We start from the raw sequence: 23,667 nt of genomic DNA, 5'->3' as shown, positions 1-23,667 counted from the left end.
TTTCCATGCTTTTTGCTTTGTATATTCCCCTTTCATCTATAAATATCTTTCTTCAGTTAAGAGACATCTTTAACTAAAAAAATTATTTTCTTCCCAACAATTATTATTTTTTGTAAAAATAATACTGGATATGCTGGGTATGGTTTTTTTTTTTAGACCTCAAATTAGATCTTCAGCGATGTCCAGTTTATTCTTTGACCCTATAGGGAATGTTTACTTTCAGTAATGATAAACACTTTGAATTTCAAGGACTTTCCTGGCCAACTTTTTCAAGGTGGCTTTCTGTTAGTTATTGGATTGACTGCCCCCACCATCATCCCAGCGTCTCCAAGCACACTGAGAACTTACCCTTCTGCTTCCTATGTAATTTTCATTCTCCAGATCAACTGTTGTGCTTGTTCATTTTGGCCCTTCTTGTTTGTCTTTCAGTTGATTTTCCTCAACTCTCTGGATTTCTTTTCATACTGATAAAGGGAAAAACTGGTTTCTTCAGCAGTTTAATGGAGGACCTCTACAGCAGGCGTCCCCTGCATGTGTGCGCCATGGTCCCTCTAACCGCAGTCTGTTGCTGAGAATGCGCCTGCAACAAGCTGGCTCTGAACTTCAGAGCCCCTGGGCTCCAATGGGAGGGATATTTGAGTTGTTGCTTTGCTCTGCAATACTCTACTAACCACAACCAGTATACTGAACCTGATTACATAAATATAACTTACGTTCTAATCAAGAAAGTAACATTAGGAAAAAATCACCTGCATTTTAGGAAACATATCTTTATAGCTTCCATATCCCTAAATTGATTGTAAAATGCAGTCTAGAGACAGGAAAATAAAATATTGGGTAATTTTATACAGCTTATTCTAAATCTCCATTTCTAAATCTCAATTTAAAATGAAATAAACCTCAATTTTCCTAAGTTATTTTAATTTTACTGTATAGGAAAAAAGTAGTCATGTTTATTTAGTACATTTATTTGGAAGTAAGTATGCCATATGGGAATATATTTTCACTGTATTTCTATAGTAACAGGTACAGGTAAAGGAGTTACAGCAAAGAATTTAGGGGTGAGCTGGGGAGAGAAGAGAGGATAATCAATAGGTGAAAACACTGTCTAAAAGCGAAATTGACATAAAAAGTAAAACCAAGTACCACACCACTCTGTACACTCCCTTAATTATACATTCCTTTCTACCAACGTATCAGTCACACAAAAATGAAGTCTATAAAGTATAAATTAATCAAGACTGTCCCCCTCTGAAAATATGACTGGTATCACTACAAAAAATTTGATGTCACTAAAGGAAACTGACAAAAATCACCCAGTCTCGGCTATTCCATCAATACGTGTGTGTGTGTATATATATATATATATATATATATATGCATATATATATATATATATATATTTTACATGGAGGTCCTTTAAACCATGAGTAGGTAAAACAGGATAGCTTAGGCTAAACTCATTTATTTGTATATATATATATGTAATATTTTAAGTCAAAGGTCTTTTTTTAGAGTTCTGCCCAAATGTACCCTTCAGAGTTTTAGTCTTAAATATTCAGCAATATCTCAAGGACTAAAATAATGTGACAGACTCACTTTAAGTTGCTAGGCACTGGTAGAAATGCAGTTTATAAGAGAAACCATCAAGCTAATATATTTTTAACAAAAAATCGATTCATTTTGAATTTGCAATAAGCCATTTTACATATGTTGGGCAAATACACTTAAAATTTCTTGATTATATTTACATAAGCTTCAAAGAGAGGTATTATTATTTTATGTAACATAAAAAGTTAAAAACTTATATTCATTTGCAGACATCCAAACAACATACCAGCTGCAGTTACAATTTCCCATTTATTTTTCTGATATATGAGCAAGTAAAAAAAAATAGAACTATGCAATTTTTATAGACACTACTAAAGAGCAAATGCTTATAATATGGTAATTTAGGTATAGTAATTTCTTTCCCTTTTTCTACACTTAACAAAATTTGACATATAAAATTTTAAAAAGACATTCAACCTTGAATTTAAAACTCTTAAGCTTTAGAGTTAGGTTGATATAATGAATCTAAATAAAACACATGATAAAACCTGTACTGATTTTAAAGTATTGACTTTCAAATAAGAGAACTATAGAGGTTTTTGATTGTTTAAGATTCAGGTAGAAGTAGTTGGTGATATTTAGAGAAACGTGTGAAGAATTAAAATCAGAACTCTGTGTATAAAGTGTACCATATATATCACAAAACAGAGGAGAAAAAGCAGAGTATGCAAAACATGGTGACAGAATTTCTTTTAATTGATCACTAAAGAATATCTTATTGCCTATTATGCTGTATGCTCAGCCCTCTGCACATCACATGCCTTTCCATTTCTTGTAAGCACCTATACCACAGTGATGGGTGAAGAATTAAAGTCGCTGAACACCAAGTACAGTGCTTACTCTATGTGACCTCTACCTGTAGTCTTTATGCTTCCAAGGTTAAAAGAAGCTTGTTTTAAAACTTCCTCAGGTGAGTCTTCTTCCTACTTACAGTTAAATTGTTAACATCACATAATCCATTTAATAAAAATTTCTGGTCTATTTTGACTTAAGTAATTGTTTTTTGTATCTCTTGATTTATTAACTGTTATAATTCCATATTTGCATGAATCAATAGTCATATTTTCATAGTTCCTGAAATATAAAACTGAGGATATGAGTTTAACAAATATGACAATGTATTTAGAATAGTTACAATCTTTTAACATTAAGAAAATAAGGCTTCAAATTACTGGTCATTTTGTGTATTTTATGACACAGAAATGCACTCAGCGAACACCAGAGGGAAACAACATATCACTGTCTTTTTGGAAGTTTCTTAATCTATCTCACGGTAGACTCTAAACACAGACTGCCTACTTATGATGGAGTATTTCCTTGCTTAATCTGAAGCATGCAAGTGAGCAAAGCTTATAGCAGTGGCTTAATAAACATGGCCAAATTACCGGCAGTCAAAGCAATTTAAGGAAAGGGTGAACAATTATTTCTAACAATGTCTGGCATTTTCAACTTTACCCACTGGGCACTTTGTTTACGCAATAAAACAGGGTCTGCAAACCTGCAGCAGAATCTCTACTTTGGCAATTAATGAGTGTCAGAAAGCATGGGGAGGGATGCAGTGCGACACAGAGTCACCCACTTCTCCGTTACCGTAATTCTGGTTCAGGAGCGTGGTCTGGTTCTCTGAATATGACTCAGCTTTCAGCAGGTTAGCAAGAAGCAAATATCTGTAGCAAATCCTATTATCAGATAGAATTTCTGTCTGGAAGGTAATATGGAATAAGACTGTGGAAAAAGGGCAGAGGTTAGGGGGAAAAAAACCACAGAATTATGCAGATTTAAGTGTCATACACTTGTATGCAAATCAGTTGTACTGACTAGGACATGAATTCCTGCAACAATATCATGAATATCTGATGTGCATGACATAAAATGACTCCTCAGGGAGGTTCATGAACTTGGGCCATCCTGCACATTGTTTATTACTAATGTGTGATGAAATGATGAAGCAACAGGCTTCTATCAGAGGAAATCAGTGACATCACAAGTACACTCTGAGTTCACAGGACAGACACCTCTTGTCAGAACATTCTCCTCTCTCATGAAAGAAGCTGTGCACTGGCGTATATTCTGGCACAAGCTCTGTGTCCTGAGGACCTGACACTCTGTAGAACAGTGCCTCTGAGCAGCACTGTCACCAAGCACAACATCTAATGGGATAAGCCAAACTCTAAAATGTTTCCTACAGAATGCCTTTTTATCTACTCCAAATTTAAGTTCTGAAATCCACAGCCAGTTATACTCTCTAACTTTGCAACACTTAAAGTGTATCTGTCACATGGATGACATAACATACAAAATGAGTAACAATGCTGTCAGGCTTTACATGTACAAATGTCTATGGGCAGTCAGATTAATACTCAATTAAATATTAATACATTCTGAATTTAGATTAGATGATGTTTAGTCTGACAAGGACCTCATGTAAATTAAACAATAAATTTGGGTATTTTCATCAGTCTTTTTCAGCAACTTCAAAATCTTTGTATGATACTTACGGATGATTTTTACTGATGATTTTTAAATCATTCCTTGAGGGATTTTGATCAAGCAATAATTCAGGCACATTCACCATGTGGAAAATAAGTATGCTGAAAAATCAATACATAGCTGATGAACACATGAAACAGTATCAGTAAAAATAAAAAACCGTTCTAAAAGACGTGCTTTACTCTAATGAAACATGTAAGTTCAAATAAAATACTTAACTTCTTCCATGGAAAAATTTATTGCAGCACTTTTTTTTCACAGAAAGATTTTTAACCAAAGCTGCTTTTCACTGCTATTGTTTTCTGAAGAGACCAGGATTACAAAGTCCATAGGCATAATAAATGGGAGAATTAACATATAAAATATTTCTCTTCTTCAAATCTTATTCTCTTACTTTCCTATGGAAGCTATGTAATTCAGTTATTATAATCCTTATTTCACACAGCACAAAGATGTTCAATTGACTTTCAGTTTGTACCTGGCAGATAGATTCACAAATACTTTGAAATTAAAGAAATGACAGGGTTAGGGGATAATCATGTTAGTATCTCCATTTCCTTCACCAGCTATGTCCTCTGAGCTCATGGATGGCCCCTCCGTGCTGAAGCACCGAGGAGACCTTGCTGTTGCCGGACCAGGTGTTCCCAGACTCACCAGTCTCCTTAATGGATAAACTCAGTCTACAGGTTCAGCGACTCTAGATTTGTGGGTAATGGAAGCTTCTGGCATAATCCCTAAGGCCCAATTACCCCTTCCTCCAATTAAATATTTGTTAAGCAATGTCTATGTACCTAACACTTCAGTCTACATTTATTGGAGGGTGACGGAGAGAAAATATACACAAAAAGGAATGTTGCCACCTTTACAATTCCTCCTATAGTTTTAGTTCCCATCACTACAATTCCCATTACTAAACACTGCTGTCAACCCTTTAAATAACATGTTTGTCTCTCTCTATTCCTCCCTCCCCCATGTCTATTCTCCTTATAATCAGCCCCCCTTTTGGATGGGTGATAGTTAAGTGGAAGCCTTTATCTTTTCCTAAGTGGAATATAGGAACAATCACTACGCTGGCCCCTTTCAGAACTACTGAAAACATACCAGACGTTTCCCCTAACATATCATCTTGAGAATTTCTTAGTATTTAAAAAACCCAATATCCTGAACCTTTTATGTGCTATTCACCTTAACTGAGTTTTGTACAAAATTCCCCTGGAGAAGTACCCATTAAGTACACACTTAAAATTTTAGTCTTGTCCATTTTTTAAAGTCTGATATGGTGTTTTAAGTCATTTTTATTTTTTTCTACAGGTCCTCCCTCTTTTCATACAATCCAGCTGGGAGAAGATGCTGGGTGCAGCTCAGCACATTTCTCTGTCTGGGCCCCTCCTGCCAATGGCAGCAGGATCCGACCCGGAGGACTGAGGAGGGGAGCAGACTGTCCCTCTAGCAGGAGGGCAGGCAAGGGTTTCATTCTCTTTCTAATTTAATGTTGGCAAGTACTGATCCTCAATGCTCCTGGACATCAACCAACAGGGGATTGCAAAGTGGTCATTCTCTCTTATCATTTTTTTAGCTGGACTAATCTTATAAGAAAACATTTCTTCTCATCATAATGAGGTTACCCAGTGATAGAGTTCATACAGGAACATGGAGGCAAAATAAATGATTGACTTTTCCCCCTTTTTTGCCTATTTTTTAAGATAACAAACTGGTTCTTTGGTGACCATGAATTAATTTAAAAATTCACCATGAGAGGTTCATGAATTTAAACATGTTCAATGGGTTTCCAATCTTTGCAATTAACACCCTTATTGAAGCTCAAACTTTCCCATTTTTGGCCAGGGGGGAACTGTTCCAAGCCATCTAAGGCCTTCTGACAAAATCTGAAATCTGAAATAACAAGATGTTCTATATTTCCTGCCTTAGACTTAGTTTAGCATCATCCATTGTTTTCCAAGAAAGTTTGGCTTTCTTTTAGTAGAAAATATTCCCCAATTATAATCTGGGTACCAGGAATGACTACTGCTACTGTCTTTGTCAGCTTTAGATCTTTTCAACAGATCTAAATTTATATTTTAGTTTTAATTTGGAAATAATTTCAACTCACAAAAAGTTAGAAAATAAAAAATAATAAACATTATAAATCCTTTACCTAGGTTTTCCTATTGTTAATGCTTTACTCTTCTTGCATTATACTTTCTCTCTATATATAACATATGTGTATAAATACATATTCTTCCTTAACTATATGAGGGTAATTCACATATATAATGGTTCTTTACCCTATATACTTCAGAGGGTATTTTGCAAGACATAAAGATATTATTTTGTTACAGCACAGTTGCCAACTTCATGAATTTACACTGAAACAACACTAATCTACTGTCCATATTCCTTGCTAAATGATCTAATAATATCTTTTATAACTACTTCCCCCTTCCACAACAGAAACCAGTTCTGGAGCAGGTATGTTTTTTACTTATCGGTTTTTTAAAAAACTCTGAGTATGCCAAAAGTTTTCTGAAATACTCTTCTCAGATCTTCCCTTTTTTAAAACTGTGATTGTAAAATTGTGCCCCAATTTTACAACAATGACCAGAATTCAACCACCTAAACACAAAAATAAAAATGCAAAGGTACTCATCAATGCCAGGAAGGGTCTGGTGAGCAGTGTTCTAATTGATAAAAGGATTTAAAGAATTCAGACGTGGTACAGCTAGCAGTGGCAGTGTGTAGCAGTGCTGGTACCTATTAATGGGGAGAGAGTCTGCAACAGGCTCAAATCTGACATCAGCAATTTGTGGGGAAAAGAAATCACAGAAATAGGGCAAGAGCATCGGGACTCCATTTACACGGAGGACGTGGAGACAGGACCTCGACTGAGGTTACCGAACTCACCATTCTTTACAGCTTTTTCTGTTACAAAGCAGAAGTATGACATTCTACTAAAATAGCATGTAAACACGTGAACGGAGACCATGTAGAACAAACCTGTGTAACTCTCATCATCATCAGACAAAGGCACCTCTCTTTTCAGCAGCAACTCCAGCTCCTCGGTTTCTGCCACATCCACTGGACGCTCCCCATGTTTATTAGCTTGAAAAGGATTTCCACCATGACGAAGCAGCAGTTTCACAATCTGCAACATTGAACAGTAGGAAGACTCAGTCCTTTCGTAGACTGCATTATCTCAACCATTCTCCCGATTACACGCATAGTCTCCTCCAGCTCCGTCTACTCTGCCTCCTTCCCCAGTGTCTATTCTAAATCATAATTACTCTCAAGTTCCATTTTCACTGCCATCCCCCTTCAGATCACATCTACTACAAAGACAGTTGCTCCTCTCCCCCCACCCCCCCCCCCCCCCCCGCCATTTTCTCCTTAAAATTGAAGTTGGGTTGTCTTAGCACTGAATCTCATGATTTTTCTTCCTGTTTCATCAAACATTTGACAAATATTTACTGAGTACCTATTAACAAGGACTGCATCAAGTTCTGCAGATAAATCAATGAACAAGAGTAACAAGCTCCCTGGCCTCTTGCAGTGTACAGGCTACAGGAATTCTCAAAAGAAGTATTTCCCCTGTTCAAGGCAACCAGCCCTACACCAAGGCTCTTTACTTATCTTCTTTTTTCCATCTCCCTGGGATGTAAACTATCACTAACTGATATGAGTTTACTTAAAACTAATGAAGCTTAAAATGCAAGGCCTCTGACTTTCACGGTCCCCTTACATGGCCCTGTATCTAACTTTTCATTTGTTTCTTAAAGAACTTTGTCCCCACAAATTACATAAGCTTTGGGCTCCACAAACCAAAATGTGCCTGGTTAGTCATTTTTTTGGTTTCTTTCTTTCTTCCTTCCTATTCCACTTCTTTTCTATATTAAAACCTCTTTCTTGCTTGACTCCTTTCTAGAAACCAATCTTTCCAGTTCATTTCTCTTTTGCCTTAAGACAATAATGGGAATAAAGAAACAGACTTTTAAAAAAAGAAACTGTTTAAGCCTATACTCTTCTCCTCCACCTAAACCTCTCTTCTTTCCTTAACAGTCAAGCTCCTGGACAGTGTTTATCCTTGCAGCCTTGACTACTCCTTTCTTACTGGCCCTTTACCCTTCTACCTACAATTATGTTGCCATCAGTCCAGTGAAAGGAGTCTTCTAAAATCTGTGAATATCTAAGCCACAGGTGATTTCCCTAGGGCTCTGTCCTTGATTCACTTGATTGATGCTCTGTTCTACATCATCTCCCTGGAGCGCTCACCACCCACTCTGAATGAGATGACAATTATGCAATCCATCCATCTATTTTCATTCTCATGCTCATTCTTTCTTAGCCCTCTTCTTCAGCTTCAGAACCAAATATCCAAGTGTTCTTTCAATATATTGTATTTTAATACAAATGTTGAAACCAATCGGTCCCAGAGCTCATTAAACTTGCACCCTTATCTTTTATCTTTTCTATTCTTAGTTACTAGCACCAAAATATACCCAGTCACTGAAGCCAGAAAGATGGGAGTCATCACTGATTCTTGTTTTTCATTCATTGTTGCTGTTTAGTCACTAATTTGTGTCCTTCATTTTTGTGATCCCACAGACTGTAACCCACCAGGTTCCTCTGTCCATAGGATTATTCAGGCAAGAATACTGGAGTGGGTTGCTAGTCCCTTCTCCAGGGGATCTTTCTGACCAAGGGATTGAACCTGCATCTCCTGCGTTGGCAGGAGGATTCTTTACCACTAGCGCCACCAGCGAAGTTCTTTTCACTCATATTCCTCGTCGGACAGGTGGGAAGTATTATTAATTCTGCTTCATAGACATCTCTTTTGCTTTGAGCTGTTATTTCCAGTGACATGAGTGTGTTCTGTCACAGGTAAATCTGTACTATAATTTATTAACACGTTTCTGCCCTTATCCTAGACTATAAACTTTATGTGAAACCTTTGTCTTTGTATTCTCAATACACAACTATGATGTTTTCTGGTATATCACATCTTTCTCAAAAAACAACATTAAACAAGATGCTACAAATTAGGAATTTCTAACAAATGAAAGTATTTAAGAGTAACAATGATTCACAGTGAAATAAAAATGAAAAATTGCTTCTAGGCTATGAAAGAATAAACCATCAAAACAGAACACTTGAAATGTAAGAATACAAAAAGAAAACAAATAACTCATGTCAATTGTTAATGTTTAATTTTCCTATTTATTAATTTTCATCAAATTACATGTTTTTTAATAAGATCAAATAGCTTTCCAAGGGTGCTAGTGAAAAACAATTGTCCCTGATATTTATCTCCGAATGCTTAAGTATCACACCTAGCATGTTCCTTCTGTATTTTTCAGTTTTAGGTGTTGTCTACTGTCTTACAATGGAAGACAGGGACTCAGCTCTCGTTTACCAACTCCACCCCTGTACTCCTATACACAACCATTCCCCCTCCTCCTAACTTTCCAAGACAGTCATATTATTTTGTGTGTATTATGACTAATATAAATGTTGAACCAAGTAGCATACCATGACTAAATTTCCATTCTTACACAAGTTATTTTATCCCAGAGTTAACTATCTTCATTTTTCATTTGCTCAGTGTTCTACATACTTATCTTTAACTCATCCCCCATTCTGCTACAAGCACAGATCCCTTCAGTTCCACACAGAACCACTGTTTCTGTTAAAGCCCTTCTCAAAGCCTTCTCACTTACTTTAAAATGGACTGACTGCTGTCTAGATTTGCTCCTCATCTGTCATCTTCCTTCATCCTATCATCCTAGAAACATCCTTTCCTCAGTTTTGTGTTGCATTCTTTAGGTCGTATCTTCTTTGTTGGTTTACTCCCTCATTTTGTTGAAACACTACCTCCAGAAGATTCTTGAGAAATGGTTAAATAATCTGAAATTTTTTTCCTACATGTCAGGAAATACCTTTACTCTGTCCTCACTTGAGTAATACTTACTTTGGACATAAAATAGTTTTCCCTCCAATTTCAAAGGCATGAGCATTATCTTTTAGCTTCTAGTGCTGTTATTGAAAAGTCTGACACCATTCTGATTTTTTACCTTCACAGAGAATTTGCTTTTTCTCTCTGTAAGCTAGAGGATGTCCTTTGCCTCTATGGCTCCGAAATCCCAGGATGATGAATTTTGATTTCAGTCTTTTTAACATTCATGCTGAGCATTCAATTGCCCTTTCAATCAGTTCTGAGAAAATTCCTGCTTTTATTTATCTGATAAAGTCCTGTGTTTTCACTATTCTGTCTTCTAAGAACTCTTTAAAACACTGGATCTTCTGAATTAATCTTATTTTTTCTCATTTCCCGTCCTCGATCTTTGTCTTTTTGTTTCCTGGTTTCTGGGAGGTTTTCTCAACTTTATGTTTAACCTTCAATACTCTATTTTTCATCCTGTTATCATTTTATTAATTTCTAAGAGCTTATTTTTTTTGTAATTTGCTAATTTCCTTATTTAGCAAACCTTCAGTTTTTGTTTCATGGCTACAAGAAACTTTCATCTCTTTGGGGAAGGTAATGAGTTTTTTTTTTGAAGTTTCTCTTGGTCTGTATCCTCTAAGTTCCTATTTTTCCATTTGCCTGTTCTGATCTTTACCTTCCATATCAGAGACCTTTCTCAAAGGTCAGGGGATCAATGGCTGTCCACATTTAAGACTAAGGAACTAAAAGACTTACTGTAAGTTTTCCAGGCCTAGGCAGGATTTGCTGATAGATGGACTTCGGGCTAATGTGATATGCCTGGGCCACTTCATGGGAGCCCCTCTTGGCTAGTTCACTTTTCTATGGAGAAATCTCTCAATTCACGCCTTACTGTCACCATTCTGCTTGACTGAGGTCTTAATAAGCTGACGTTTAATCCTTACTTCCAACTATTCTTGTGGTATGTCAGTCCAGACAGCATGGTTTATACTTGTTAGAAAATAAACCTTCAATCAAATCTGCCAGGGAGATGTGCATCTGGCTGTGAAGGGTTAAGAAGGGCTATGAGGGTCAAAAACAGTTTGATCCAATCCTCTTGTTTTCTTATTCAACAGGCATTTCCAGGTGAACCCAGCCATCAATTGCTGAGCTTCAGTTTTTCTGGGATTTTGTGCTGAAATGGCTTTGGCTTCAATTTTCTTGGATTTTTTTAAATCAGGAGGAGCTGGTAAATTTGGTCTGTAGGCCAAATCTGGCCTGCTGACTAAGAATAATTTTTATATTCTTATGAAATACTTTAAAAAATCGATAAAGGAGAAATATAGAGGAGGACACAGGAAAAAGAGCAAGAGGAAGAAGGAAGGAGGAATTTACTATTTGGCTTTCTACAGAAAGTTTGCCAAACCCTGTTCTATGTAGTCACCACTCAGTCCTCAAATTTCTATCTCCCTAAATACTGGTTTCCTGTTTCGTCTGTTCTTTGTCCTTGTGGGTCTACGTTCTTTAAAATCTCACTTTACTATCATTTGAGAGTTTTGAGAAGGTAACTGAAGGCAAAAACCTTTAGTTATTATAAATACTGGTATAGTGAACATCTTCACAAATTGAAATATTTCCCGCACCACATTTTTAGCCTTATTTCCTTAGGCTAGAGTCCTAGCTTGAGAAAATAGAAGATCTTGATACTGCTGAATGCCTTCTATACCTATTAGGAAATAATTTTAAAAATATTTATTCCTATGATGGGACAATTAGTTCATTCAAGCACGCTACAAAACCCCCAAATCTAAATAATCAATACTTTACAGATCATCCTCACATGCAAAAAACTATTCTAAAAAGAATTTAAACTAACAAAGTTGCTTAAAATAGCAGGCAGTATATTAGAAGTAGGTAAAAATGTTGAGACAAGAAGAAAATAATGGTAGGTGGTATCTAAAACAGAACCAGGAATAGGGCTACTATAAGAACATATATTATGAAGTACTATACAGTTGAGAAAGGTAGGTCAAAGATTAGGTTCTTGGTAAGCTATGTTAAGAAAAGCAATCTTCTCTTACTCTGAATAATTTAGGACAGACCTACTATCTTTCTGTTTTTCCCACCTTAGAAATGTCTTATGGATGGTTGCAGTCTTCATGAGTATCACTGGAAGAAATCTAATTCTTTGGTGGAGAATCATATGGTACAGATAAACACAAATGAGCTTTTGGTAGCTCTCATTTCCCTCCTCCTCTTTGGGGACAAGTAAAGAATAAGGAGAAAATAGCCCTCAACAGCTTGAATTATGACTCCTACTATCCTAGGCATGTTGGTAGGAGGAAAAGCAAAGGTCTCCTGAAAACAGCATGCCAGTCTCCCTCTGGAAGGAGACTGGAAATAGTGTTTGAATCCTTGTAAGTACATCAGCTCAAAGGTCAGCTTCTGGAAATATTTTGCAGCAATGTGCGTATTTAGAAACTTGTATTCATAGAAACATGTCTTACTCATAAGGCATAATTCTTTAACATTACATTTAGCAATCAAGAAATATTTTTATGCAACATTTGAAGAAAAAGTATTCATGTTTGAAAAACTATCAATAATGCTTTTTTTAAAAAGGGAAGTGAGCACAGTATTTAACATAGCACACCCAGAATATAAATTACATATGTATGAGACTCAATATTCAATGCAGTAAACAGAGAAGATCATGAGTAAAAATTAATATAGTTAAGTGCTATCCCATAGGTATGTATGAGCTGTCAAAGGAGCAAAAGAGACTGGAACAATGGTAAGCATCAGTTTAGGAAAAATAACATTATAGGCTTCATTTTTCTTCAAAATTTGAACTTGAGAATTATGAAAAAGTCTTTTAGAAAGATTTAAATGAGAAAATGACATTTTTAATTTCTGAGTTTTAGTTTCTAAAATATTTGAGTATATTTGAAAAAATAACAATATAAAAGTAGCCTTTTAATCTCTAACCCTGACATTTCTGTAACATTTTAGATTTCAAGGTAGGTTTATGTGCTCAGTGTCTTTTTTTCCTTCAAAATATCCCCTTTAAATAGGTATTATTTATTATGGATGAGAAAAAGGAAGTTGAGAGGAAAAAAGTAACTTGAGACCACACATTTGGCAAACTGGCCAGGCCAGAACTGAATTTGTATCTATCTTCACCAAGTTTCATTTTTTTCTCAACTAAAGCAGCTTTTAAAAGGCAGGCAGCATGACCCTGAAATTTTTATTGTGTCAAAAAAGAAAATAAGGCTGAGAATGTTTGCTGCTAATGAAAGAACTAAAGGGGATTTTTCTAGCATAAAGGTATGAGATGACATCAAAATTCGAGCTAGGGTGTTAGAAAGCATGTCCTATGTTATTCACCAGAGAGCAGAGAGTGTATTGAACAACAGCTCTTCCAGCTTAATATATCCTTACCTCACTTTGTCTTAAGAAGACATTGGCATTTATCTTATTTAATCCCTTAACTTGGACTCTTATCAGTTTAATAAATTTGGGAGTGTCTCAGACCAATGGCACCTCATGTGTCTTTGTTTCTCCATACTCTGGGAGAAGCTAAGGGTACTGGAATGTAGTGGGTCATACAGTTTCCACAAGAGACACCAAAGGATGTTCATTTACTGTCATGATTAAAGTGATTAATACATATGAATCATTTACAACACTTATCTCCGAGTGAAAACACACAACTATTGCTGTGAGAAGTTAATGCAATGTAGTTCACAAATTCACAACCACTCCAGCCAGAGACTGGAAATCTCACAGACTGAGAATCCCACATGAAATTCACGGCAAACAGAAATCCTTGGACAGCGTCTGTGCCACAGATCTAGGGCAGTTAGTCTCACCTGAAGCAGGATACGAGACATTTTGTATACAAAGATACTCTCAAAAACAATGAACTGATGGATGTGTCTGACCTTATTCAGGGCATTTTAGAGTTATGAAAGAGAGAGTAAGGAAATACAAAATATATATTTACACAGAGAACTAAATAAGAAAAATTAGAACAAGGCTGAGTAGTAACCAAGGTAATAAATAAAAATCCAAGGCAAAATAAAATTAGAGTACACTTTGTGAGTCTCAGAGAAGCAATATATATTAAAATCCTTTGCAGGGGTCAGTAACTAGAGACTAAAAATTTAATAAAGCAAAATAGCTTACACCTTGTTAGAAATGAAGAGAAGAAACACAACAGCTGCTTTTGGCTAATGGTACTGGGAAGTGTGAAGGGACGCAAGGGAGAATTTAGGTATTTTTCTGAGCTAAACAATACTTTTCAACTTTCTAAACTATGCACAAGTATTCGTCAATAAAAGTCAAAATTAAGTGAAAAACAGAAACTACTTCTTTGATGAACCAAATCCTTTGCTTTAGAACCACTGCTAACAGTGCCCTAGGTTGATCTGCTTTGGCTATAAGCAGGTTACAGTAATGGAACTAAGCATTAAACACACTTAAAACATAAGCTTCATTACAACAAAGATGGGGTAGGCTTTGATGTCAATATGCCAGAGACTGAAAATGCAAATGGAATTTAAAACCCAGCATGGGTCATAATATTGCATCAAAACAAATCAAACATGGTATTTAAAGATGCCATTAAATTTTCAAGCATATATAATCGTGTTTGATTAAATCATGTCTTATTATATACATAAGCATCTGAATATCTTAAATAATGTCAGCTAAAATTCAAGAACAGATGTTATGTACAAAGGAATCATTAAATATTAATATCTTAAAAAAGGTATGACAGTGTAAAATTTTTATAATATGCTTTAATCACTACATCTAATTATCCAACAGTAGAATGGCCCTTCAAATAAAAATTTTGCCAAGTTGCTTAATTATCAAATTAAATAGATTTTATGCAAAGATAATGCTAAACCCATAATAGGAATTAGCAATTAGAAGGTAGAAAAAGGGAAAACAAAACACAAATGAGCTGGTCAGGCAATGAATGAAATATGACACCAGACTGTACAACTAAGAAGTGAGTTAAATTACTCTGGGTTAAATTTATCTTTTGAAGATGTGTATTACTGCTCCTCCTGTCATACTCACATCTCTGTGCCCACTACTAGCGGAATCATGGAGTGGAGTGTCATCATCTAATCCTTGTGTATTAACATCTGCTCCAGCTGCTATCAGTATCTTAGCAACATCATAATATCCCACGTTGCAAGCTTCATGCAGTGGTGTCCAACCTAAAGTTACAATATTAATTGAACATATGGTTCACTTCTACTAATTCAACACATATGCTTTTACTATAACCATGTGTGATACAGTAATTCTAAATGTACACAATACAGAAGGAAAAAGGAATGATGAACAAGCTACTGAAAATAAGTACCTAAGAAAACCACTAATTTTACAGAAGGTTCATCCACAGCAGTATTATTTCCCATGAAAGTGAAGTCGTTCAGTCGTGTCCGACTCTTTGCAACCTCGTGGACTGTAGCCTATCTGGCTCCTCCATCCGTGGGGTTCTGCAGGCAAGAATACTGGAGTGGGTTGCCATTTCCTTCTCCAGGGGAGCTTCCCGACCCAGGGATCGAACCAAGGTCTCCCGCACTGCAGGCAGATGCTTTACCCTCTGAGCCACCAGGGAAGCCCCATTATTTCCCATGGGGCTAAATTATTTGACAAAAGTATTAAATTAACATTTAAGCTTACCTAATGAATATAAACTTGCTATAATTTATAAAAATCAACTGAATTATAAAATAAAAAGTAGAAAAGAGCAAAATAAGCTTGTTAGGGTCTTGCAATAATACAAGATATTAAATAGAGTTCCCTGTATACAGCAGATTCTTATCTATTAATATTTTATATACAGTAGTGTATATATGTTAATCCCAAACTCCTACTAATTTATCTCTTTCCCCTACCCAAGGCTCTCTCATATACTTTTTTTTTCTTTCTTCCATATACTCTTGATGGGAGTGTAAATGGATCAAAGGTCTTTTTTTTTGGAGGTTTATTTGCCTGATTATCAAAAAATTGGATAAAACTTTTATCCTAAATTAGATAAAAAATTATATGGTAATATGCCAGATAAAACAGAAGCTTAATATTTAAGAATTTGAGTGATTACTGACATGGAATTGTCAGTAACCCTGAGATCAGGGTTTCATGTACAAACTCCAAAATAGTTTTACATTAAAGTATACTTTTAGAACACTTTTATTTCAGAAAGAGAAACAAAGAATGTTGATTAAATTGAAACCAGAGTCTGTTTAGGGGATAATCTCAAAATTTTAGTTCCTGAGTATGTCTTTAATTACAAGTCTTACCTGCAAAATCTTTCACATTCACATTTGCCCCTAAACTTATTAGTTCTTTGACTTGTTTTACATCTCCTCGAATAGCTGCCATGTGTAAAGGAGTTTCACCACGTTCATTTCTTTTATTAACTTTGTCTTTTTGTCGAGATGAGGAACTGGGAGTTTTCTTTTGGGCTGGTGTTGTTTGCGATGGATGATTTGGTGTGGAATCTGTAAGAAAGAGAAAAGTTTAAAGTTCTACACTAAATATTTTGTATATTCATGTAAAGGTTTTTACAGGTAATGTGCTAATTTCTTGGACTGAGGGAGTACGTTCTTACCCAAACAATCTGACACTTGACTTGGATAATCTGATAATGACCCAGAGTAGATCTTCCTTTAGGGTTATCAAATACTGCATGTGCCAACTAAGAAAAAAATGTTTCACTCTGTCAATTCTACTCTGAAAGTACTTGCTCAATGAATAACTTGATAAATTGTAAAAAAACCCATTTTTCATGGCATGTTATGATATTATGTCAAGACCTAGATGAAATGACACTGAAGGCTAGAGTTTACACCTCTTACTCAAAGTACTGGACTCAAAGTATGTATTCCAACATTAGGTACAAATTAAAGTCATACATGATTTTAGTATGAAATGAAGCTTATGATCCATAAGAAATAAGGACAGTTTAGGAAAAGGCCTTTAAAAATGGGCCGATAAAGGAGGGAAAAGTGCTTTGCTTTGATTTCTATCTTTTGGTATTTGTTCCAGTTTCTCTCTCAAAAACAAGAAAGTTAACTGCATGACACTTAAAGTCCTCTCCTCCCCATTTCAGAACTAAGAAAAAAAACAAACAAAAAATAGTTTCTTAATCAATTAAGGATTTGAGACGTATGTACAGTGTTAATAATTCTGAAAATTTACAACTATTTAAAAGGAACAACAGCTCTAAGGGAAAAAAAAAAGTCTACAGAAAATAATTTTCTAGCATCATATAATGACTTCCTTGCAAACTGCCACGATGGGAGTGCTAAAGTATTACCCCTCTTTTCTCATTAAGAAAAAGGTTTAAAGTTTACCTTTTGAATTTTAAAGTACACCAAGTTAGTAACGGTTTCTTATCTATGAATTTCTATAATGTACACTCCAGATGTACATGAATCTTGTCTAACTCATTACTGTATCTCGACTGCTTAGAAGACTTCCTGTTACACAGTGTACTTACACAACATTTGTTGAGTGAATACATGGTTATTACAATATTTATAGTCAAATAATTTATTTAGGAAATTAGTCATTGAACTTTAAAACAAAAAGGCATTTTTAAATTCAAACAACTTGCAAGGAATTAACTCATACAAAATTTTCTCAGCCATACCAAAATAATATAACACAGACAAAATACCAGTAGTACTACCCATAATGGCAAACAGAATAAACATGGAAAATGAGTTATGTAATGGATAAGACTATGAACCTTAACAACTGTATCTATCAGCTGGCAAACAGGCTGACACTTCAAAAGCTTTCCCCTCTATACATGTATTAATAAGAAGGACTGATATACCCTTAAATGAAAAGAACAAACTGCAGAACAGTATTACAGTATTAATCTTATTTATATTTAAAAACAATCAGCAACAAAAGATACGTTTACATGTTTATATCTAAAAAAACTTTGAGAAGAAATTATGAATAGTGCTTGCAGCTCAAAGGGAGAGGTTATTGGAAATGAGGAAAGATTTTTAGCTTCTTGCCTTATTGCATTAATTCTTTAATTTACTCCAAGGATAGAGGTTCACAGTATTAAATAACACTTTTAAGAAACAAAAGTTTTCTCATCTAGCTATTAAATCTGAGTCAGAGCCAACACTTTACAGAAACATTTGAAGTTTAACACTGTAAATAACTTTGATTTGGCCAGTCTCCCCAAGTTGTGGGTGGAAAGGCAGAAGAATAACCAAAACAACATGCCCCACTTTAAGGAGAAAGCCCTAACACGCTCTTGTTAGTGAAAGATACAGATACACTTATGTTTTAATGGAAACTATGATCTATAGAAACTCTAAGAATTTTACCAAGTTGTCCCATTTTTTTAATAACAAAGAGCCAACACTGGAAAAGTTCACTCAAAAAACTGTGTTCTTGTCAATGCATTTCAACAGGGTCTGTCATGTTACGCCAAGTGTTATACAAAGATGCCCTGAAGAAAAGAATTTTTCTTCCAAATTTTTGGAACTTTTCTTTCCAAAAGAAAAAGATTTCTCCAAAGAGATTTACTTTCTTCTTGCATTGGTCAATGAGAACTTTATACAACTTAAAACTCTTGTTTTTAGCTACCAGAATGTATAACTAAGTTCACTGCTCAATGTAGTAACTATCCCAGCCCAGCTGTCTGGACCTTATCTACCTTTTAAACTCTTTTAATAAATGAACAAGTTGGTTGTTTGTTCCTTCTTTGTCTTCATCCTGCTGGTAAGCCATCTTTAATCATTTCTGGAGGGCAAACTATTGATACTTGAATAAACACAAACACACACAAGAAGCACAATATCTTAAACGGAAATGTGAAATGAAACATGAAATAAATTTATATAATACACTGCAGATATTTTTTCTTTTGAAATAAATTTTGTTGCTGCTGTTGTTCAGCCATTAAGTCGTGTCCGACTCTGCAACCCTGTGAAGTGCAGCCTGCCAGGCTCCTCTACCTATGGGTTTTCCCAGGTAAGAAAAACGGAGTGGATAGCCATCCCATTCTTCAGGGGATCTTCCCGGACCAGGGATCAAACCCATGTTTCCTGCACTGCAGGCAGATTCTTTACTGTTGAGCCACCACAGAAGCCCAAAATAAATTTTAGCAGATCTTAAACAATAAAACATGAATTACACTCTTGCTTCTAAAAGCACGTGATAAGATTACCAGCTTACAATAGAATGCTAACCATAAAAGTAAAGTATAACTATAAAAGTAAACTATAAACCTAGAAGTAGCTTTACAGAAACTGAAGTAAAAATTTCTGCAGTAAGGTAAAAGCACACACAGTTCTGCAACAGATTTTTCATGTGGACTGATCCAATTCTAAATAATAGTTGACCCTTGAACAACTCAGGGATCAGGGGTACCCACCCTCCTCACATTTGAAAATCCATGTGCAACTTACAGTTGGCCCTCCAAATCCAGAATTCTGTATCTTCAAATTCAATCAACCATGGATCATGCAGCAGTATTTACTACTGAAAAAAATCTGTGTGTATGTGGACCCACTCAGTTCAAACCTGTGCTGTTCAAAGGTCAACTGTACTCATTTTAGTAGACAAACATTTGCTGAACGTCTGCTAAGAGCCAAAATCCCTGCTCCTGTATAACTTTTCATCTAGTAGATGAGACAGACAATAAACAATTGTCACACAAACACATGTTAAGATTACAAACTTTTAAGAAACTGATTAAGTCCAAGAAAGGACAAACATTTAAAGTAGTTAAAAATAACTGTCAAGACAAAACTACAATGTGAAGAAAACCACGAACACATAGGAACTCAATGATGGTGAGTGTTACCTGGACTGTTGTCCCTTGCTGTCATCTGCATAAGAAGTGCCATCTGCTTTCGCTCTGAAAGTGGGTAACCAAAAAGAATGCTAACTGGAGTGGACTTCTTATTTCCAGCTTCCTTTTTTGTTTTCTTCTTTTCTGGACCTTCTTTCTCTGGAATTATTAATAAATATGTAAGAATCTGAAACAAATTTAAGCACTCAAAAGTAAGCATAAGGAGACTTTTTAAAAATAGATGATACATGTTTATGAGAAACAAGAGTAACAGAGAAACTTGCAATAGGCAGACAAAAGAGCACTAGGATTTTATTATATAAGCAATTTTCTCCCTGAATGCTTTGAAAAAAACATCTTAATTGTATAATTTTCAGAAAATTACTTAACATTTGGAAATTTAGTCCTAGTAAGATCTGTATTTTAAGGATCGATTCTATTAAATAACACTTCAAACATTCCTTAGTTTTACATCTCTGAAACTCCTTCATTCACTCTAATCTTATTCAATTATTCCTAAGCCTATATAGCAATGTTCCTTCACATTACCTCCCTAATTCCACTAATAATTTGTATATCTTCTAAGGAGCTGTTTAAGACAAAACACATCACACAGAGTAATTACTGAAAAATAATACTAAATCACTCTATTGCAGTTACAGGATAGTTGAACATGGAAGACTATTAATCAAAGTTGAAACTGAGCAAAATTAAAGATTCTATGTGTGTGTGGGAAGGGGCCGGGGGAATTAATAGAGGTCCTGCAAAAATTCAAAAATGTCTAAAAAATTTTCAAAGAGATTTGATCCATCATAAAGCCAGTTCTCAGATTTAGCTATTTGGCAAATCTCTGGCCAATGGAGTCAACATTCCCCATTATAAGTCAGAAAATTCAGATGGAACTGAATTCCACAGGTCAAAGAAACATAGGTGCCAGTTACTCCTTCCTTAAGGACATTTCTGGAAATTAATTCAAGTGGCCGTGTGAGATGAGCTGCCTGTTAACTGTCTAGGCATCTGTTTCCTGGAAAATCCTGTACCAACATCTGGTATTTACTGATCTAGGTTTGCAGTATAGAGAGGAGCTACAAAACTATAAATAAATTAATAAAAATTGTAAACAAATGTAAAATAGCAAAATGAGTGCAAGAAGACAAGTAGTAGTCAATACTGTCATTTTTCTCAGGTAGATGTGGACAGCAGTTAGACTACTCCAGGAGATAAGCATTTACTGATCTAGTAACTTTCAAGAAACAAATAAAAGTTTGATACTATTTATATATTACTATATTATTATTTAAGGCATAAAATCCTGTAATGTGCCACTTAGTTAATCAGGACGAACTGGCATCCTAAAGGCCTGGAAAAATCAAAGGGCCTCCTTTACACTCTGCTGGCCACAAATCACCCAAAATTCTATAGCTCCGAAAATGTCCATTTTGTTGATATTTGAAGAATTTTACATAACAGAAATAAAAAATTCCAAGATTATTAAAGTCAGCCTTTATTAATAGTGCTAATATACTATTTTCTAACTTTTCATTTTATTAATGATCCAATTAGTATAAGGCCCATTTCATCAGTGTTACACCTAACTTACTAAATTTATTATAAACCCCCAAATAGGTCTTTTGGAGAAACCTATTTTTTCCTGAAACACATTCTTTTTCCTAATAATGTTCTGTATGCTTTGGTTCTCAGATTTAATGAGGAACCACAACTGTTGTTTTAATAGTTGTTGATCTGAATACCAAATCTTTCAATATAATGAATGTACTTCTCACTTAGATTAAAACTCTTATAACAGTTTAAAGAAGGAAGTTGTTTTAAGAAAAAAAAGTACAGTTTAGTAATTAGAAGAAGCAAAATAAAAAATACATATCTATCCTTAAAACACTTTAAAAATTTTGGAAAAAAAATTTTCTTTTATTTTCTCATTTACAAACTCTTGATTTCTGGTATTAATCGCATTTTAGTAACATAATGTTTTAAGAAGAAAATGCTTGAGGACTTCCCTGGCAGTCCGGTAGTTAAGATTCTGCACTTCCAATGCAGGGGATGGAGGCTAGATACCTGTTAGGGCACTAGGATCCCATGTGCCATGAAGGAGTGGCCAAAAAATTTTTAAAAAGTAAATTCAATAAGATTAACATCAAACAGCAAAAATCAATTATGTTCCTTTATACTTGCAATGACCTCCTAAAAAGAATATACTCTAAAGTGATACTCAGTTTATAGAAGAAAAACTTTAAATCATGAATTCATTATTAAAATTCCATGCTGCAAATGAACAAAGATACTATATTTTGGAAAAGAATAAACAAACTGGATATATTCCAAATTTTCAATCAAAAACTCATACTAGCATTTATATGAACACTATTTTTTCTCTGAGTTACCTTAGCCATCTGTCTTGAGTTCACACTTTACATGAGACAGGAAAATAAGGTAGGTGAACAGTAGCTGGTGTAAGATAGAGATAACTTTATACCATTTTTAAAAATCATAAATCTTAGATTAGTATGTCCCAAAGTGTGCTTTTTCATGTTGAAACCATTCAACAAAACTCTGTGAAAGCATGGATTCTTAACAACTGGACCACCAGGGAAGACCACCTTAAGAGATTTTTAAAGAAAAATCCAGGTGGTTCACTTAAGACTAAAGAAAAACAGATACAGCCTTTTCAACAATCCAGTATTCTTTACTTCAAGGTTCAGAGGACCTTTAGAATTACAGAGATATCTCAGTCTTATAATTCTGAAAATTAGTGCTTTCTTCTCTTATCAGAATAAACAGAAAGCTCAACACTGTCACACCTCAATTAAGTATACTGAGAAAAGACAAAAATGTTTTTCTTGGGGAACTAGTTCATAAGCCTACCAATGTCTCAGAAATATGACATTTTCCCATAAAGCAGTCACAGTATAAGGAATGAAACTGTGGGAGCTACAATTCAAATACAGATGGTTCTGCAATATCTACAGTTTCTGACAGGTGAGTGCTTGTATCTTCTGATTTCCAGCCATGACCTTCATATCACAGGCAATTTCATCACATACTGCTCCTTTAGGTGTGCCCTGGTACTCAGGGGCCCCATTTTAGGAAAGTACCACTAACTCCACAGTAAGTGTAGATCTGTTCAACTTAACGCTGACTGTAGACAAGTCATTGCCCAATTTTGATAACTAAGTATTACTGACTTATCAGGTCAATTAACAGTTTTCAGCATGATTTTAAGAATAATTGCTTTGCTGTATACCAACTCCACAAATTTATAAAATGAATACAAAGTATATTGGAAACAGAAATTTTATTTTAGTTTTTACAGTTAAAGGCCATATGCTAAAAACTGGACACTGAGGGACTAAAAAATATTTTACATTTAAAAAGTTCAGAGATAAGAATGTAAGCTAATTAAAAAATAGAAAAAAAAAAAAAGAATCAAAACACCTAGCTAACTTAGTTTTCACATACTAGGGGATACATTTACTCTTTGATGGCATTTCTCCAGGAAACTTGGTGTTTTAATCCATTTTTAAATTCAACAGGGGCAGCAGCAAAGTCAACAGACTAAAGAGGTCAACTGAAAAATTTTTTAATTTGTTTTAAAAAACACACTGCATGCTTGAAGAGTAAGATACTGTCTATGAAAATCACTATGTGTGGTATAACGTGTGAAGGGCGTACAGCTAAGAGGTGGAGGACCAGGGCACCTTCCCAGAGGGGTCGCTGCTCAGCACAGCTCCAAGGGTGTGCCTCTCCTACTCTTCCACGTGAATGGACCCCCAGCTGTGCTGCA

The 23,667-nt window shown here is 35.1% G+C and overlaps 1 protein-coding gene across 2 annotated transcripts in view; it reads right to left on the bottom strand.

Moving 5' to 3' along the window:
- Positions 1-23,667, bottom strand: part of ANKRD12 (ankyrin repeat domain 12) — a 93,352-nt gene that overhangs the window by 21,034 nt on the left and 48,651 nt on the right. For both annotated transcript variants that reach the window (XM_061130758.1, XM_061130759.1), the window contains 4 exons: positions 19,881-20,027; positions 16,342-16,542; positions 15,107-15,249; positions 7,096-7,243 (listed from right to left, as the gene is read on the bottom strand). In XM_061130758.1, coding sequence (XP_060986741.1) covers positions 7,096-7,243; positions 15,107-15,249; positions 16,342-16,542; positions 19,881-20,027 — 639 coding nt within the window. The remainder of the gene's footprint in view (positions 1-7,095; positions 7,244-15,106; positions 15,250-16,341; positions 16,543-19,880; positions 20,028-23,667) is intronic.

The sequence above is a fragment of the Dama dama genome, chromosome 27, assembly GCF_033118175.1.
Source record: "Dama dama isolate Ldn47 chromosome 27, ASM3311817v1, whole genome shotgun sequence".
Classification (NCBI taxonomy): domain Eukaryota; kingdom Metazoa; phylum Chordata; class Mammalia; order Artiodactyla; family Cervidae; genus Dama; species Dama dama.
The sequence above is the reverse complement of the archived record's forward strand: the minus strand, read 5'-3'. Positions and strand labels throughout refer to the sequence as shown.